Source organism: Hemitrygon akajei, chromosome 7, assembly GCF_048418815.1.
Source record: "Hemitrygon akajei chromosome 7, sHemAka1.3, whole genome shotgun sequence".
NCBI classification, from domain to species: domain Eukaryota; kingdom Metazoa; phylum Chordata; class Chondrichthyes; order Myliobatiformes; family Dasyatidae; genus Hemitrygon; species Hemitrygon akajei.
Genome location: NC_133130.1, coordinates 89058992 through 89078588, shown reverse-complemented (window position 1 = coordinate 89078588; position 19597 = coordinate 89058992). Strand labels below are relative to the sequence as shown.

The window sequence follows — 19597 nt, the reverse complement described above, 5'->3', positions numbered from 1 at the left end:
TCCCCTTCACACCCACTTAGCTTCTGAGTAAATATCAGGAGCACTTTCAGTTGTATAACATCATTATTCCTTTTTTATAAATTTCTTCTTAGTAAATTAGTCATTCAGCAATTTCTCCTTCCCAGATCCTTTGTGGTTCGACTTGCAACATGTGATGACACCGAAGCGATTAAACTTCTTGTCCAAAGTCTTGAACTGCAACGCAGTATTTTAGCTGATTTAACTACATATAATCAGAGCCGCAGGGACGATGTGAGTATTTGATCAATTTGCCTTTATTGTTGAAAGCATAACATTGTTTAATTTGTAAATTATTAACATTTAATATTATTATCTGACATGTAAAGAAAAGGGACCAATCCATTTGTGTAATATAATTGCGCTTATCACCTTTTTGAGTAGATGGTTGTTGAAGTCAGTTTCATGTCTGATTCATTGAAGTACATGAACTCTGCTACGCTCCAAAGAAAGCAATATTAATAATCGCCTGAATCACCGTTTGCTTCCACACACACACTCATTGTGCTAAATGGAGCTTCTGGTAGTTCTGCTAGTAATAATTCTTTTCAAAATCCTTGAACAAGTGAAAGAAACCAGTTCCTGTAGATCAATTAATAATGTTACAGTACTGAGTGTCAAATTATCTTCTGAGGATTTTTTTGCAAGCATTTATATTGTTAGCCATTTATTTGCTGATAATAATTAATTCCAGAAGTATTTTGCAGAGACTTGGAAAAAATGAAGGCTCAGTTAATCCCCCCAGTGTGAAATTTACAGGGAGATGTTTTCTGCTTGGCATTGTCGCACCTCCAACAGTGCTCTTAAGCCAGCTACAGGGTCATCAGCCAGGGACCACCATTCATTGATGTTGTGCTCTCTTGGCCCTGATACATCTTCTGGAAGTGGAGCGGTGGTCAGGACATCCCTCAGCCACCCCCTGCAGCTTTCAGTGGGATTAGTTGGTTCCCCAATTTCTGTCCTTCCTCCTCTGCCACAGCCAAAAGCTGTCTTTTTCCGTCTTTTCAGCCAACTCCCTGGTGGTCCTCCTGAAACTTGCTCCAGCTGCTGCCGTATCACAGAGTAACCTTTTTGTCAATGCATCCTACTTCAGCAGGGTAGTTGATGGTCCTCCAGACAGCTTCCATATAGGCAGCTGCCAGGTCTGAGTACTTCAGCCTCTTCCGCTTGTGGGCAGCCTCAGCTTCCTCCTCCCATGGGATCGCTAACTCAATGCAAAGGACTGTATTGGCAGCCATAGACCACAGTACTGTGTTTGGGTGGAGAGATGCTGGTGGTGATTTCCGTCAGGAACTGTAGCTATCTGCTGAGATCTGTCCTTGTGTTCCACTTCTTGCCTGTGGAAAGAAGTCCTAAAGGAGCTCTTTTGCAGGTGCATTCAGCATTCTTACCAGCCTTAACAAATGGGATGAATTGTCGTCCTACTGGGGAAAGGCTACTTCTTGCATCCCACCTGCAGGTCTCTAGGATTAACACCAGCTACTTTAGGACCTGGTGCTGCTGCCATCTGTAGTGCCCTTGGACGTGTTGGAGGTGGTATCATGCAAGGAGTAGCTATCTTCACTGCCAAACCACTGGTGATTTCAGGGACAGGGCAAGGTATCATAGGTTGCTTGATAAGGAAACTGAGTCTGGTTTGCGGGACCTTCCACAAGTCAGACCAGCTGGATGACCTGTTGATGGTGCCCTCCCATATTGTGCATCTTCCCTGGCTGCCCTGTTCCCTGCCTTCACCTTGTAGTGCTTCTGCTCTGTCTTTGTCACCTCCTCCACTACCGTGGCTTTCCCCTTTCTTTGAGGCCTTGAACCAGAAATGTGCTGCCTTCCCCCTGCCCTCCCCCAGCCAAGCCCTGCATGTCCAGCCTGTACTCTAATAACAACCACTTGATGCTGCAGCCTGCTGATAGCCTGGTCTACATCAGCTGTAGCTTTCCATTTATGGCCGTATGGATGAGGCATTGACCTTCCAACCCAGTGTGTTGATGGAGTCCCTCAGCTCAACGACTGGTCAGGTTTTCTCCTGTTGGTACTCTAGGCTAATGGATCTCTGTGGCAGCTGCAACATCTTCTTCCTGAGGAGGCCAACGTTGGAAAAACACCAAGGCAGCCCCAGTCATTTCTGGATGTATGGCTGTTGATAGGGGAATTTTACACATTTCAGGGGCCACATCACCCTATGGTAGTCTGAATTTTTAGCTCTACACTTTATAGTTTCCAGGTAGTTGGCTGTGGTCGATTCTGGTCAGCCCCTCTGTGAGCTGTTTCTGTGTTACTTCTCTTATATGCCTGTTGGAGAGCTCTACAGTGTACTGCCTCCCAAGGCTTCGGATGAGCTGCCTGGCCAACAATGGGATTTCCTTGCCCCCTACAGTAAAGGTGATTTTCTTACTTCTGACCACTTTTTTTGGAGGGATAGGCTTCACGACTTGGAGGGCTTCATCTTCATCCTTGCCCATGTCACTAACTCATCCAGCCTCATTCTTATGCATGCAGCCATCTGAAGAATGCTTGTGACATCATCCATGTAACTCTTCAGTGGAGGAAGCCTATGTCCTGACTGTAGCTTTATCCCTCCAACCACCTGCCTTGCTTCAAAAAGGATGATCTTGAAGGCTGCCACAAACCAGATAGAAGAAATGGAATACCACATTGTGATCCCTACTTTCAGTTGCTGCTGCCCCACTGTGGCATTTTGAAAAGAGAAACCCACCTGGAGTTTGCTGAAATAATCAGAAACCAGGCCTCTAATGCAGTTGGAAACATAAAAGAATTCCATTGCAAAGTTGATGAGCTGGTGAGGTACAAGATCCAGCCACATGATGTGTAGGTCACCTTTCTCACACTTGGCTCATTGGATCAGGTCCCATATCAATGATGCATGCTCCACATATCCCGGCAAGCCTGGAACTCGTGCCTTCTGGCAGCTGGTGTCAGTGTATCCTTTGCCCATGGGGTAGCTGGTCATCCTCTACGCCACAACAGAGAAGAAGATTTTCCCTTCTCCATTCAGCAGTGCAATGCTCCTGAACTGGTTGATGGAACTAGAGTTCTGCTCTTTGGGGAAATTCAGTTTGGACCTGGCACTGATGCTGACTTTGCCGTTTTGATAACTTCTCTGACTTCACTGAGCTTGGGGGGAGGGGTGGGGAGGAGGTGTCAAGCTGCATGGTTGGAGGAGCAGGACGTGGAACATGCCATGGCAATCAATGGGAAGTTTTTCTTGCTGGATCACTGTACCTGCCCTTAGGTACTGCTCCAGCTCCTCTTTGGTGGCTTCCAGCTTCCCGCTTTTTTTTTCATCCTCCAACAGCTGTTGGGCACATATGAAGGGATTCCTAATGAAGCTTTCTCTCTCATTCTTTCTCCTGCGCTTACAAATGCTCTCTGCCCTTCGCAGCCTGACGAGCTTCTATTTCACTTTGTTCCACAACAGCTTTAAGCTCACTTTCTCCTCCTGTGTTGCTTTCTTCCAGTTCTTTCATGGCTGGCACGACCCTTTTATTAGCTGCTCTGTGTCCTTCTCACTTCTCTTTTCTCTTAGAGAAGTGACTCACTTGACGTCAACTTTGCCAAATCTATCCCTACATGCCTCATAGAGGGTTTCCAAATGAGTTGAGCTTATCTTCTACTTGGCCGCGTGGCGTGTGTTCTAGGATCGTGCCAAGGTCCGTGTCCAGCCTCTGCCACGTGGCCACTTCATTTGCCTTTGGCCACTTGATCTTGTGCCTCCTTCCTGGTTTCTTCCTCTTAGCTTTGTGGCATGGCTCCACAGCTGAGGAGATGACAGGTGTGTATGTGTGGGTTCCCCTCCATTGTTGGGCCTTCATCCCCTACCAACAAATCACCTCTAGCAATGTTGGATGCTTCAGTTCTGTGGTTTTCTACCCAGCTTTGGGTCCCTCTTGTCTGATCTGCTGCAGCTGTGCAAGGTTGCTGTTGACCTTTCTCGCTGCACTTCATTCTCCTCTGATAGATTTGTAGCCCCCTATGTGTTGTCACATTCTCCCATCCACACCTACACTTCTGAAGGATCTTTATTTTGTTGTCTATATTTGTTCTAGTCATTGCCATATAATCCATCCTTCTGGGCCCATCTTTCATCCTGCCTCTCAGAGGCCCTTTGGGTTGTCACCTGGTTTCAATGTAAGCAACTGACTATATGTCACTGGCTTGTTTTGTATTTGTGTATGCAGCCACTGTTGACTGTAAGATTCATTGGCTACATATCTCAACAGTGGTACTGAAATTCACTCCATATTCCTAAACATCTAGATGTACTTGGGTAAGCCTGTAGAACTTAAAAGCCATCCGCTTTTAATAAGAAGATGCACCATGGCTCCAGGGAGTGATTTTCTTGATAAAAGTAAATCTTTGTTTATTTAAAGAGCTATGATACTACACAGAAGACTTCAAATTTGTTGATGGTGCGATGGAAGCCAGCGTAGAGAAGGTGCAGAGAAAGATATAAAAACAAGAACCATAAGAGTAGAAATCTCTTGACAAACTCTATGAAGAGGCCACTTGGGAAGACCTAATGAATTGGATGCATTGCTGCAGGAAGTTCAGAGATCACACATGAGTATTTAAATCTATCCTCAGATTACACATCCCAGCCATTACACAGTTGATTTAGATTCTATTCACTGTAGTAGGAGGAGTAGATTAATTTGTCTCTTAAATCTGCTTCCCATTTAAAAGATAATAGTTGTTCTGATCATCGCCTCAGCTTCACCTTTCTCCTCCTTTTTAATATCTCTTGGCTCCCTAATGGACTAAAAATCTATCAAAACTTAAAATTTTCAATGAATTTGTATCATCTGCAAAGCTACCCACCCACCATTCTACTGCTTCATCCAAATCATTTATAAAAATGGTAAAGAATGGTGGTCCCAGAACTGATCCCTGTTGAACACCATTCGTCACTGAACTCCAGGCAGAATGCGCTGCCTACTACCATTCACCCACTGCCTTTTGTGAGCTAACCAATTCCAAATCCATGCTGGCAAGTTTCCATTGATCCAATGCCTCATGACTTTTAGATGAGACTTCCATGGGGAACCTTGTTAAAGACGTTACTGAAATCCATCTATACCACATCCACTGCTCTCCCTTTATCAAGTTGTTTTGTCACTTCCTCAAAAAGTCTATCAGGTTCATGAGGCACAACCTGCCCTTCATAAAGCCATGCTGATTGGCTCTAATAAGACTATGCTTCTCCAGTTGTTTGACTAAAAATCCTCCCCATTAGTTTGCCCACTACTGACGTAAGACTCATTAGTCTATTATTCTGTAATTGACTTTTCTATTATTTTCTACTATAATGCATCAGCTTGCATTTCCCAGATTTATACTCTGTCAAGTTTGCCAAATTTTCACATGCTCCTCTTGTAGGACGTGGAAAGTCAGGGAGACCTCCAGTGTCCTTGACGCCTATAATTGCAAGAAGCGCAACCAGCTGCAACTTCTAACAGTCTGTGTTAAGGAGTCGGAGCTGGAACTGGATGAACTCCGAATCATTTGGGAGGCTGAGAGTGTGATAGATTGGATGTATAGAGAGGTAGTTACACCCAAGATTCAGGACACTGGAAACTGGGTGATAGTCAGGAAGGAGAAAGGCATTAAGGAACCAGTGCAGAGTACCCCTGTGGCCATTCCTCTCCTTTCTCCCCACTCCTCCCCCACCAACAGGTATATCACTTTGGATATTGTCAGGGGGAGGGATGATTAACAGATGAAAGTCACAGGGAAGGAAGAAGAAGAGGTACACTCTAGTGATAGAGATTTGTTAGTTAGAGGAATGGACAGGAGTTTCTGTGGGCAAGAATGAAATTCCCGGATGGAATGTTGCCTCCTGAGTGCCAAGGTCTGGGATATATCGGATCGATTATCCAGCATTCTTAAGCAGGAGGATGAACAGCTAGAAGTCGTAATCCATGTAGGTACCAATGAGATGGGTAGGACGAGTGATGAGGTTCTGCATAGGGAGTTCATGGAGTTTGGTGCTAAGTTAAATGGCAGGACCTCCAGGGTTGTGATCTCAGGATTGCTACTTGTGTCACTTGCTAGTGAGGCCAGAAATAGGAAGATTATCCAATTTAATATGTAGCTATGGAGTTGGTGTAAGAGGGAGGGCACAGGAATTTTGGATGATTGGGCTGTCTCTTCCAGGGAAAGTGAGACCTATACAGAAGGGACATTTTGCACCTGAACTGGAATGGGACTAATATCTTAGCAGGAAGGTTTGTTCATGCTGCATGGTGAGGTTAAAATAAAGTTTTAGGGGGATGGGAACCAGAATGCCAGAACAGTTGGTGGAGAGGCTGCAGAGGAAGATGTTGGTAAGACCTCAGACAAAGTTGGGAATCAAAAGGTTGAGCACGGTGCAGATAGTGTCCTGAGCTGCATATATTTTAATGTAAGATGTATCATAGGAAAGGCAGATAATAGTGCTGAAGATAGATAGATAGATAGATAGATACTTTATTCATCCCCATGGGGAAATTCAACTTTTTTTCCAATGTCCCATACACTTGTTGTAGCAAAACTAATTACATACAATACTTAACTCAGTAAAAAAATATGATATGCATCTAAATCACCATCTCAAAAAGCATTAATAATAGCTTTTAAAAAGTTCTTAAGTCCTGGCGGTAGAATTGTAAAGCCTAATGGCATTGGGGAGTATTGACCTCTTCATCCTGTCTGAGGAGCATTGCATCGATAGTAACCTGTCACTGAAACTGCTTCTCTGTCTCTGGATGGTGCTATGTAGAGGATGTTCAGAGTTATCCATAATTGACCGTAGCCTACTCAGCGCCCTTCGCTCAGCTACCGATGTTAAACTCTCCAGTACTTTGCCCACGACAGAGCCCGCCTTCCTTACCAGCTTATTAAGACGTGAGGCATCCCTCTTCTTAATGAAGATGAGGTAGCAGGTTTACAAACAGAGGCAATATGTAGAGAGGAGAGGCTGTTGAGTGGGCAATGTTGCTCTGTTGGTAAAAATTGAACTCAGATCATTAGAATGAGGTGATATAGGGTCAGAAGGTGTTGAATCATTGTGGATAGAACTAAGGAACTGCAAGGGTAAAAAGACCCTGATGGGAGTTGTATACAGACCTGCAAACGGTAGTAAGAATGTGGCCTACAAATTACAACGGGAGATAGAAAATATATGCCAAAAGAGCAATGTTACAATAATTATGGGGGACTCCAATATGCAAGTAGATTGGGAAAATCAGGTTGTTGCTGGATTCCAAGACGGGGAATTTCTAGAGTGCCTTCAAGATGGCTTTTTAGAGCAGCTTGTGTTTGATCACACTAGACGATCAGCGATTCTGGATTGCTTAAGGTAAAGAACCCTTGGGGGCAAGTGGACATCATATGATCAAACTTGCCCTGAAATTTGAGAAGGAGAAACTAAAGGCAGATGTATCATATTACAGTGGAGTAAAGAGAATTACAGGGGCGTGAGAAAGGAGATGGGTAGAATTGATTGGAAAAGAACATTGGCAGTGCAGCAATGGCTGGAATATCTGGAAGGAATTTGGAAGGCACAGGATATATACATCCCAAAGGGGAAGAAGTATTCTAAAGGCAAGATAACACAGCTGTGGCTAGCAAGAGAAGTCAAAGTCAACATAAAAGCCAAAGAGAGAACATATAATAGGGCAAAAATTCATGGGAAGTTGGAGGATTGGGAAGTTTTTTAAAACCAGCACGATGCTGGAGAGGTAGTAATGGGGGACAATGAAATTGTTGTTGAACTGCATAAGTATTTTCCATCAGTCTTCACTGCAGGAGACACTTGCAGTATGGTGGAAGTTGCTGATGTCAGGGGTATGAAGTAAATGAAGTTACCATAACTAGAGAGAAACTGAAAAGTTCAAAGGAAGATAAGTCACCTGGACCAGAAGGTGTACACCCAGGGTTCTGAAAGAGGTGGCTGAAGAGATCATGGAGGCATAAGTAATGATCTCTCAAGATCACTAGACTCCACAAGAATGGAAAACTGCAAATGTCAAAATTGCAAAAATTGCTCTTCAAGAAGGGGAGAGGCAGAAGAAAGGAAGCTATAGAATAGTCTGTCTGACCTCAGTGGTTGGGAAGATGTTGGAGTCGATTATTAAGGATAAGGTTCCCAGTGTACTTGGAGGTACATGATACAATAGGACGTACTCAGCCTGAACTCCTCAAGGGAAAATCTTGCCTGACAAATCTGTAGGAATTCTTTGAAGAAGTAACAAGCAGGATAGACAAAGGAGAATCTGTTGATGTTGTATACTTGGATTTTTCAGGCGGCCTGTGACAAGGTGCCACACAAGGCTACTTAACAAGCTATGAACCTATGGTATTATAGGATCCTAGCATGAATAAAGCAATGGCTGATTGGCAGGAGGCAAAGAATGTAAATAAAGGGAGCTTTTTCTGGTTGGCTGCCGGTGACTAGTGGTGTTGAGACCAATTCTTTTTACATTATATGTCAATAATTTGGATGATGGAATTGATACTTTTGTTGCAAAGTTTGCAGACAATATGAAGACGGGTAGAGGGGCAGGTAGTTTTGGGGAAGTAAAGAGACTGCAGAAGGACTTGGAGAAATTAGAAGAATGAGTAAAGCATTGGCAGGTGGAATATAGTGTTTGGAAGTACATGGTCATGCACTTAAGTAGACAAAATGAAAGAGTTGACTATTTTCTAAATGCAGAGAAAATACAAAAATTTGAGGCTCAAACAGACTTTAGAGTCCTTGTGCATGATTCCCTAAAGGTTCATTTGCAGGTTGAGTCTGTGGTGAGGAAGGCAAATGTGACTTTAGTATTCATTTCAAGAGGACTAGAATATAAAAGCAAGGATGTAATGTTGAGACTTTACAAAGCACTGGTGAGGCCTTACTTGGAGTATTGTGAGCGGTTTTGGGCCCCTTAGAAAGGATGTGCTGAAACTGGAGAGGGTTCAAAAGAGGTTCATGAAAATTATTCCAGGATTGAATGGCTTGTTGTGGCATTTGATGGCTCTGGACTTGTATTCACTAGAATTCAGAAGAATGAAGGGTGACCTCATTGAAATCTATTGAAAGGCCTTGATAGAGTGGATATGTAGAGGAGGTTTCCTACAGTGGGAGAGTCCCAAGTCCAGAGGACACAGCCTCAGAATAGAAGGATTTTTTTTGAATGGAGATGAGGAGGATATTCTTTAGCCAGAGAGTGTTGAATCAATGGTATCTGTGGAATTCATTGCCACAGGGAGCTGTGGAGGCCAAGTTTTTATGTATGTTTAAGACAGAGGTTGATAGATTTTTGATTGTTCAGGATATGAAGGGATACGGGAAAAGGCAGGCGATTGGGCTGAGAGGAAAATTGGATCAGCCATGATGAAATGACAGAGCAGGCATGATGGGCCAAATGGCCTAATTCTGCTTCTATATCTTATGATCGTATGGTCTTACTGACTTAACTCCTCGCTATCCTTTTGCATATTCTTTGTGTCCTCCTCATAACTTGTTTATCGCCTCTTTTTTTATATCATCAGCACATCTCTCTAAAATGGGTCATGTCATTTGAGTCATTCATGTACATAGTAAAAAGTTGAGGTCCCAACATAATAACTGTGGCTTCCAACTACTTATTGCTTACCATCTGAAAATGAAGCAATTTATTTTGATTTTCTTTTTGGCTGTGTGGTCAGTTCCTCTCCTCATGCTAATAGATTATATCCATTTCCATGATCTCTTACATTGTGCAGAAACATTTTATGTGACACTTTATTAAATGCTCTTTTAAATTTGTGAATACACTTCATCCTGCCTATTACATCTTCAAAGGACTCTAATAAACTTGTCAAACACAATTTCCCGTTCATAAAACCATGTGGAGCCTGCCTGATTGTATTATCATTTTCTAAATGCTCTATTACTACTTCCTTGTTAAAGGAATTCAATATTTTCCCAAAGACCTCCACCACCTAGGCCATGCTCTTTTCTCATCAGGCACAAGGTACCGGAGCCTCAGGACTCTTACTTCCAGGCTCAAGATCAGTTTCTACCCTCCAGACATTGGGCTCTTGAACAAAACGGGCTAACTACACTCATTAAAGGACTCTTTTACCTTGTTATTTTATGCTAATTATTTTTTGCTCTTTATTTATTATCTGCATTTGCAGTCTGTTTACAGTTTACAGTTCCTGATGTTGACAGTTTACAGATCCAGTTTACAGTTACTGTACTACAGATTTGCTAAGTATGCCCGCAGGGGAAAAAAAATCTCAGGGTTGTATGTGATGACATGCATGTACTCTGATAATAAATTTTTCTTTGAACTTTGAAGATAGGCCTAGAATTTCCTTCTGTCTGTTTCCCTTACTTCTTGAAAAGGGACATTATGTGAACTGCTTTCCAATATGCTGGACCTTTCCAGAGTCTAGAGAATTTTGTAAGATTACAAGCAATACATATCCTAACTCTGATCCCAATTCTTCTAAAGCCTGAGAGTGCAAATCCCTTCAATTAGTCCCCATATATGAATAGTGACAGTTGTACTATGTCTGACCAGTAGCTGTTTTATCAGTATGCAAACAACTTTCTAACACTTAATTTTCATAATACTTTATAGAAGATGGCAAGTCACTCTGTCTTGACTTTAGATCAGATACAGGTGCTGGGTTCATTTGCTGTCTGTTGTCATATGAAGGCAGACAAACCAAGGTGGCAGGCTGCTCTTGGGTAAAGCAGCAAACTGGTGTTACTCAATCCAAAACCACAAAGGAAGCTTTAATTGTAGAGTAGCTCCATTTCACACATGTGCAAATATACTGCAAATAGTTTCCTGCTAGTGGACTGTATATTTGGAAAGGTACATTCATTTCAACCCTTTCTTTTACTGCACATTTATTTGTCGGTGGAAGCAAATCCCGAGTTTGTCATGTGTTTTGAAATAAAGGAAACTGGCCTGGATATTTAGTGGAGAGGAACTGAGAATGCCAGAAGGACAAAAATAATGGTTTGATATTTATAAAGGAATGAAGAAAAAATTAGAAGTTCTAAGTCCAAAGTATATTTATTATCCAAGTATGTATACCATATACAACCTTGAGATTCATCTTGCAGGCAGTTACAAAACAAAGAAATACAATAGAATCCACACAACCAAGATGGACAAATATCCAACATGTGAAAAAAGAACAAATTGTGCAAACAATTAAAAAAATAAACAAATAATACACAGAAAATTTATCTATATCAGCCATACAGTATAAGTAATAAAATACTATTGATAAGTCTGGAGCAGATGCATTTGAAATTGGTTGAAACCTTCAATAATATTAATTATTGGCTTTTGTACCTCATCCCTTTACATCATAATTGATGCATTTGCAAGCAATATACCTACATCTCAAGGTACATGGACTGTCGGTCATGAACCAGACATCATCCAAGCAGTTATTTTTCAGTGTTCACTCCTAGAATCATACTATATACAAGCTAAGATTTGGTGCATGAGGATCGGGGGTTGGGGGCATTTGGTGGTCATGGTAAGGAAGAGTGGTTGGTAGCAGGAGACTGCCATTTAGTAACCAAGAGACTTCAAGAAGGTCACCATAGACTAATAAATATCAGAGAATGTTAAGTAAGGGAACAAAGCAGAATAGATGACACACTGGCTTTAGAACAGTAGAGAGGTGGAGAAAGGGTTAGCTATTAACAAATATAATGAATTGTGGTGTTTCTCAAGGATCAGTGCTTGGCCCTATTATTCAGTCCTATCCCTCTAGAAAAAATACTAATGCTTGGTTTGCTGTCTTCTTTATGGACTTTGTAACCTGTCATGTCCTTAAAGGCCTCTTTGCCCCTCTGCCCAATCTGAGCTCTTACTTAACAAATAATAATTAGCTTACTTAATATATAATAATTCGTCCTGACGAAGGGTCTCAGCCCGAAACGTCGACAGTGCTTCTCCTTATAGATGCTGCCTGGCCTGCTGTGTCCCACCAGCATTTTGTGTGTGTTCTTTGAATTTCCAGCATCTGCAGATTTCCTCGTGTTTGCTCAAATAATTAGCTTCTGTTTTCTTTGTAACGTTTATCTATGTTGATCATCTTTTGACAATTAGTTGTGTACTCTGCTGTTATAATTTATACTATCCTCCTCAGTACTGATTTTCCTCCACTCATTTCCCATATTGGTATCATAAGCTGTGTTTTTGATTACAGATTTTCCAATATAAATGTAAATTTTCAAGAACAGTAAGCCCATCTTTTAATTGAATGCAACATTATCAATTAGGAAATAATGCAAACCCCGGCATTTTGTTCTTAACATAAAACAATAAGGGCAAAATTAGGCCATTCAGCCCACCAAGTCTATTCTGCCATTTAATCATGGCTGATTTATTTTCCCTCTCAACCTCAATATCCTGCCTTCTCTCCATAACCTTTGACGCCATTGCTGATCAAGAACATTTTCAACCTCTGCTTTAAACATAATTAATTGGCCTCTACAGTTATCTGTGGCAATGAATTCCATAGTTTCACTATCCTCTAGCTAAAGAAATTCCTTCCCACATCTGTTCTAAACTGACATCCTTCTATACTGAGGCTGTGTACTCTGGTCCAAAACTCTCCCATTATTGGAAACATCCTCTCCACATCCACTCTATTGAGGCCCTTCAATATCAGTGGGTTTCAATTAAATTCTCCCTCCTCAGAGCTCAGAGCCATCAAACATTCCTCATATGTTAACCATTTCATTCCTGGAATCATACTCCTAAACCTTCTCTGGACCTTCTCCAATGCCAGCACATCTTTTTGTAGATATGGGGCCCAAAACTGCTCACTATTTTCTAAATGTGGTCTGGTGAAGTTTTCAATGCAGTGTCAACAACCCAAAAAAAAATTAGGGTGCATTTAAATTTTAAAACTTTAATGAAAATAGATCAGTCACGAGTATGTTTCAGTTGTAAGGGAAAGAATTAACTGTCAAGGAGGGAGGTCCAGGAGGGGGAGTGGAGTCTCTGGATTGGGGGAACATGTGTCAGACTTGCAATCAGGGTGGGATAGCATCAGAAAATGTAGAGAGCCACTATGAAAGGTAATAGTTAAATGAAATAATATTTGCTGAGGTGAATTTCCATCAAGAATCTCTATGGCTTGTCAAGCAAATTATCATTAAGTAACAATAAAACAGGACTTGCGTGCACTGCAAAGGTCCACTTCTTTGTGAAAGGCCCACACCATCTGTGAGCCATTCATGCATCGAAAAAAATTGCAGAGGTTCTTAAAGAACAAAAACTAGTCAGAAAAATTTCTGGGATTCCGTTGTTTATTTGGGTCAATATGCCACTTAATTGGGACTGGAGGCTGTTGCCAAACAGTTTCTTATTAGCTTCAGTCGCTTCTACTTGTGTGGCCTTTAGACACTATACTGTGCTCAGAGTGAACAGTTTTTAAATAGCGCCAGTTGTGTGCGTTTTTGTTCGTACAGCAATAATTTTTGTCACTGATAGCTGGTGAGGAATAAATAGCAAGACAATTCAGAACTGTTTTGCTCACTGCAGTTTCAAGCTTTCAGGCTTGGAGATACCAAAAACAGCCAGGAGTGAAAATGAAGCAATTTCACTACTTCAACAAGTTAGGCACTATGAAGAATTTGAAGTTATTGACAATAATCTTGAATGTTACAATTAAAATTAAGATTTGGAAAATGCAATCTTCAAGTGTATTGTATGAAGGCAGTCCATTATCTGCATTAGGTTTCTATGCTGATTTTATTTGTTGACAGTCGATCAAAAGAACGCAACAGTGTACGCTGGATGAATTCTTCAATCAATAGCTATTAGAAACTAATGCACAGTTTTATAGGTAGTGTTCTAATTTTATTTAAATACATAGTTTGTTACTCAGTTAAATAGTAGTTTGTCCTTTTTTTAATTCCTTTTTAACTATTTCCATGAAGCTTCGACTAACTGGGGCTGCTGCTACATAGGGCCAATGTAATACTGCTCCCAATGTCCCAATTAACTGGAATCCACTGTGTATTACTGGCCACCTCCATGAGTTAGTGTTTCAGAAAAAAATAAAATGCTGATTTTACAGTGCAGGAAGTCCCTGACTTTTCTTTCTGAATATATCTTCCTAGAAATTTGTCTTGCAGTGTATCAAATTTCTTCTCCTAAATATGGAATGATAGATCTGATGGCATTTCTTTGCCCAACAACAATTTCATAGTATTATTCAGAAATACAAATTATAGTAACAACAGATATCAATTAATGCCAAGGAGCTTGAGAATGTTTTATTTATTTTAATATAATTGTCTCTGTATTTCTGATTTAATTAGTTAGGTCAAAATCCCTTCATATTTGTCATTTTCATCCACTCCAAATTTTTAACTATATGATAACACAAAAGTTTTTCTTTTTCCTGGTTTACTTAAGAGTTTTATTGGTCATGCCATGTTACATTCTGCTATTTATCTTATCAGGATGGAACTCCGATTCAGGTCATTGTGGCAGACGTTTTATCAGAAATTGTGGGGGTTGCCATCATCAGGAATGAAGAGGTATTGACTACTTTTAGAAACATCATTAAATACATGCTCATTATTTATCCACTGGTGAAATAAGTAAATCAGTACTTGGAATGTATTAAAGATGTATTATATGAACACATTAGTGGATATTCCATTTGGAAAAGTTTGAATTTGAAGAAAGGTTCAGATGTGTTGGTATATACATCATTATTCTGAGCATTGCTTATCACAACCACTCCATTGTCATTATTGACTTATATATATGTCAAACATATGTATATTCCATTAGAATTTTGGAAGTATTTTTGCATTGTTCTGAATATTTAGTGGCCCATGTTCCTCCTGGTTTGTTTAACATGTCATATCTCAGCTGATAGATCTAACACATATGATCATTTTAAAAATGTGTATCTATTATAATTTACTGACAAAGAAACCTATTAAATCATAAAGTATGTGGTTTTGACATCCACCACTACAAATGAACGAAGATTGAGTTTATGTAAATTTTATCTGATCATATACAGTTGGCCTTCCTTATCCGTGAATTCCGCATGCGCGAATTCAACCAACCGTGAATCGCGAAAACCCGGAAGTGCTCTTCCAGCATTTGTTGTTCGAGCATGTACAGACTTTTTTTTCTTGTCATTATTCCCTAAACAATGCAGTATAACAACTATTTTACATAGCATTTACATTGTATTAGGTATTATAAGTAATCTAGAGATGATTTAAAGTATACGAGAGGACGTGCGTGGGTTATCGTGGATCGGGATCGAAAAAAATCGTAAGTTCTCTTACTAAGTAAGTCAGAACAGGTACATCCAGTATTATTTAGCATCAGTCAAACGTTTGTCTTAGTATATAGTATATATTTTACCTTTCTATGCATATAAAACATTTAAGAATATGTTTCAGCACAAGGTTCGGAGTGACAGACCGCTCCTGAGTGCGTTCTCCATCGTGCCGGGTTGATGTGAAGGATCAAAAACACGAATTTTGGTATCCGCGAGGGGTCCCAGAACCAATCCCTCGTGGATAAGGAGGGCCGACTGTAATTGCAACATTACAAATGAACTGGCAAGGAACATTACACCCAGTTGGTCCAGTTCAAATTTTTTTTTTCTCTGTTGATATCCTTTCACTTTTATGCCCTGATAACAGGAGCTGGCACAATGCCCTAAAATCAGAATAGACACCGTTGCATAATGTAGTTTAGAGTGTAATAGCAGGGCAGTATTAATTAAATATTAATGACATTTAGAAGAAATGGAAAAATAATAGCTTGTGTCTTCATAAGTTTACTTCAATGAATTGATCTTGGGGTGTTACTGAGGTGAAAGGTCAATGATTCTCACCTAGTTACATTATTTTTCATGTACATCTTACAAAGATTTACATGGATGGACATACTGAATACCCAAATATACATCTGAAGGCCATTTTAATTCTCACTGATGATTTCAAACTGCTGTACATGAGCAGTAACCAGTTATTCATATATTTATTTAAGTGCCTGTTGGTACTCTGTTACTGCCAGTTTCTTATCACTGCTGAAAGCTAAAAGTTAAATACATTTATAATTAAATTTTTCATGAAATGTATCCTAGAGATTTAAGATATAATCCATAAATTTGTGGAATGGTTGTTTAATTGGAAGATAGATTTTAATATAGGAAAATGTGAGGTGCATTTGTTTGGAGGAGAAAGAATAAATAACTGTGACCTGTTTAGAGTCTGAAAGTATTTGAGGCACCCATGAATAAAGAAACAGTAATCAACAAACAGTGACAATGGAGATTAATAAAGTACTAATCAGCAGATCAAAAATACCAAGGACAGAAATGAAAATCAAGATGATTAAGTTCATACTTAACCTTAAGTAGATTGTATTTGGAGAACATTGCATAGTTCTTGTCTTCATATTGTACAAAGCATGTAGAGGCACAATAAAAGTTCTGTAACATTTACAAGGAGGATATCAGATCAAGAGATTTGACATAAACACTGTTTTAAACAAAATGGAAAATGCTGAAAATACTCAACAGTCATGTATCATCTATGATTAAGGAATGGATATTTTGGGTTGATAACCTTTCATCAGAACTGCCTGACCTATTGAGTGTATTTTATGTTATTATTTCAAATTTTGAGCATCTGGAGTTTCTTTTAGACTGGATTAAGTAAGATATATTTTTAAGCTCTTTACAATGGGATATCTAGGTGCATCATTAACATGATATATTTAGATATAACAAACTTTATGGAAGGAACTATCACAAAATATAAAAATTGGCCCAAATGTTTCTCCCAATTATCCTTTATTTGCATTTCTGTTGATCAAACCTCCAGGTAATATCAAAATAACTATAATATCTATGCCTCCAATAGTTGGAGTTATTCTCCAGTGTTTGGATTTCAATTTCCACACAAATGAATTTGGTTGTGGTCATCTGAGATCAATCTTCCTTGCTCTAGGCTGCCTTCAAGATGGTGCTCTATGCCTAATATTTCTTTAATATCAATGACTTTTTTTCTAAAATAAGGTCAGAGATTAGAACGATGGCTGATGATTTAACAATGTCCAATTTAATTCTCAGCTCTTCAGCAAATGAAATCTATACGACATTCAGGCATGGGCTGATTATTGGCAAGTAACATTTGTTCTATAGAAGTGCCAGGCAATGCCCATCCCCAACAATTGAGAAGCTGACTACCTCCCATTGTCATTTAATGACATTGCCATCATTGTGTTCCCCACTGTAAAAGTACTGTGGAGTTGCCATTAACCAGAAACGTAACTGGACCATGCACATAAAAACAGTGTTGCAGAAGCAGGTCAGAGGCTAGGTATCTTGTGATGAATGGCTTGGGTACAATATTTGATAAAATATTCTCAACTTCCTAGGATAACTATAGTATCAATAAATCGGAAGATGCTTGGCAAAGCTTCATTGATCCCATCAACCACTCTAAACATTCACTACAAAACACACAAAATGCTGGAGGAACTCAGCATGCCAGGCAGCATCCATGGAAATGATAAACAGTCGATGTTTCAGGCCAAGACCCTTCTTCAGGTCTGAAGACCTTCATTACCTGCACTACCACTAGTACATTGTTGCTGTTGTGTGTACCACTGGCAAATTGCACCACCTTTAATTGCCTAGGCTACTTAAATATAACCTCTGAAATCCACGATCTCTTTCAGTAAGAAACATGAGGGCAGCAGGTACATGATACCACTACTACTCACAGGTTCCTCTTCCAGCTACATACCATCACATCTTGGAAATCTATTGCTAGTCTTTCCTTGTCAATGAGTCTAAATCCTGGCACTCCCTAATTAATAGCACTGCAAGTACTTCGTCAGAAGTACTGCCACAGTTCGAGAAGATGGTTCATTACCACCTTTTCCAGGGCAGTTACAGATTAGTCAAAAATAAACAGAATATTGATTAAATGCAGTACAAAGTTAGTTATGTTTCAGATTTTTATCCACAGATTAAATTGTGATGCTTAAAATCTTGATGTTACTATTTTTGCCTGCTTTATTCTGCTTTTTGTTCATTATTAATTTTTTGCTTTTGCAGGATATTGAATATATCCGTTCACATTATAACATTGAAAATTTCATCTACTTTAATCATCATCAACGTGAAGAACATGGACATCTCTATCACTTTGCTTTAAACCCAATTTTCTACCACTATACCCAACATTTTCTCAAAGAGATACTCCGGATTACTTTAAAGTCATGTCTTTACTATCCTGTTTATCCAAAATCTTTACCTAATAAGGTAAAACATGTCAAAATAGTGTTTAATAGTCAAAATAATGTAATATTTATAGATTATTTATATATTGTATTTTAAAACTGTACTTCATTGTTCTAAAATATTCCACTCCATGTGTAGAAGGTTTTGTCTGCAAAATACTCTCACAATTTTGTGAACAGTTTTCATAAAGAATTAACTTTCCATTTAGTAACTGCCTTACATTGCTACAGAGCTTACATTTTTGTGTAGTTTTAGAAAACTGTAATATCATTATGCCTGCATCATATTTAAGTTCATCTGTGACCATTATATAGAAAAAAAAGTTCTCAAACATCTGTGTTACATTAAATGCTTTAGCCTAAGTGTTCTTGAAACATGTAATTACCCTGAGATGATGGATGTGGAAAGGATATTTCCTCATTTTGGGAGAAAGTAGAACTGGGTTCACTGTTTAAAAATACGGAATCACCAAAGTACGATAGGGGTGAGGTAAAGTTTTATGTCTTTGGAACTCAAAGGATGGTTAAGGCAAAATCTTTGAATATTTTAAGAAAGAGGTAGATACAGTGGCATGCAAAATTTGGGCACCCCTGGTCAAAGTTTCTGTTACTGTGAATAACTAAGCGAGTAAAGGGTGACCTGATTTCCAAAAGGCATAAAGTTAAAGATGACACATTACTTTAATATTTTAAGCAAGATTACTTTTTTATTTCCATCTTTTACAGTTTCAAAATAATAAAAAAGGAAAAGGGCCCAAAGCAAAAGTTTGGGCACCCTGCATGGTCAGTACTTAGTAACACCCACTTCAGCAAGTATCACAGCTTGTAAATGCTTTTTGTAGCCAGCTAAGAGTCTTGTTTGGAGGATTTTTGCCAATTCTTCCTTGCAAAAGGCTTCTAGTTCTGTGAGATTCTTGGGCTGCTTTGCATGCGCTGCTCTTTTGAAGTCTATCCACAGATTTTCGGTGATGTTTAGGTCGGGGGACTGTGAAGGCCATGGTAAAACCTTTGGCTTGCGCCTCTTGAAGTAGTCCATTGTGGATTTTGAGGTGTGTTTAGGATCATTATCCTGTTGTAGAAGCCATCCTCTTTTCATCTTCAGCTTTTTTACAGTTGGTGTGATATTTGCTTCCAGAATTTGCTGGTATTTGATTGAATTCATTCTTCCCTCTCCCAGTGAAATGTTCCCTGTGCCACTGGCTGCAACACAAGCCCAAAGCATGATCGATGCACCCTCGTGCTTAACAGTTGGAGGTGTTCTTTTCATGAAATTCTGC

At 39.6% G+C, this 19597-nt stretch overlaps 1 protein-coding gene across 2 annotated transcripts in view; it reads left to right on the top strand.

The window, feature by feature from the left end:
• Positions 1 to 19597, top strand: part of cfap61 (cilia and flagella associated protein 61) — a 167985-nt gene that overhangs the window by 45222 nt on the left and 103166 nt on the right. For both annotated transcript variants that reach the window (XM_073051386.1, XM_073051384.1), the window contains 3 exons: positions 126 to 252; positions 14495 to 14572; positions 18136 to 18342. In XM_073051386.1, coding sequence (XP_072907487.1) covers positions 126 to 252; positions 14495 to 14572; positions 18136 to 18342 — 412 coding nt within the window. The remainder of the gene's footprint in view (positions 1 to 125; positions 253 to 14494; positions 14573 to 18135; positions 18343 to 19597) is intronic.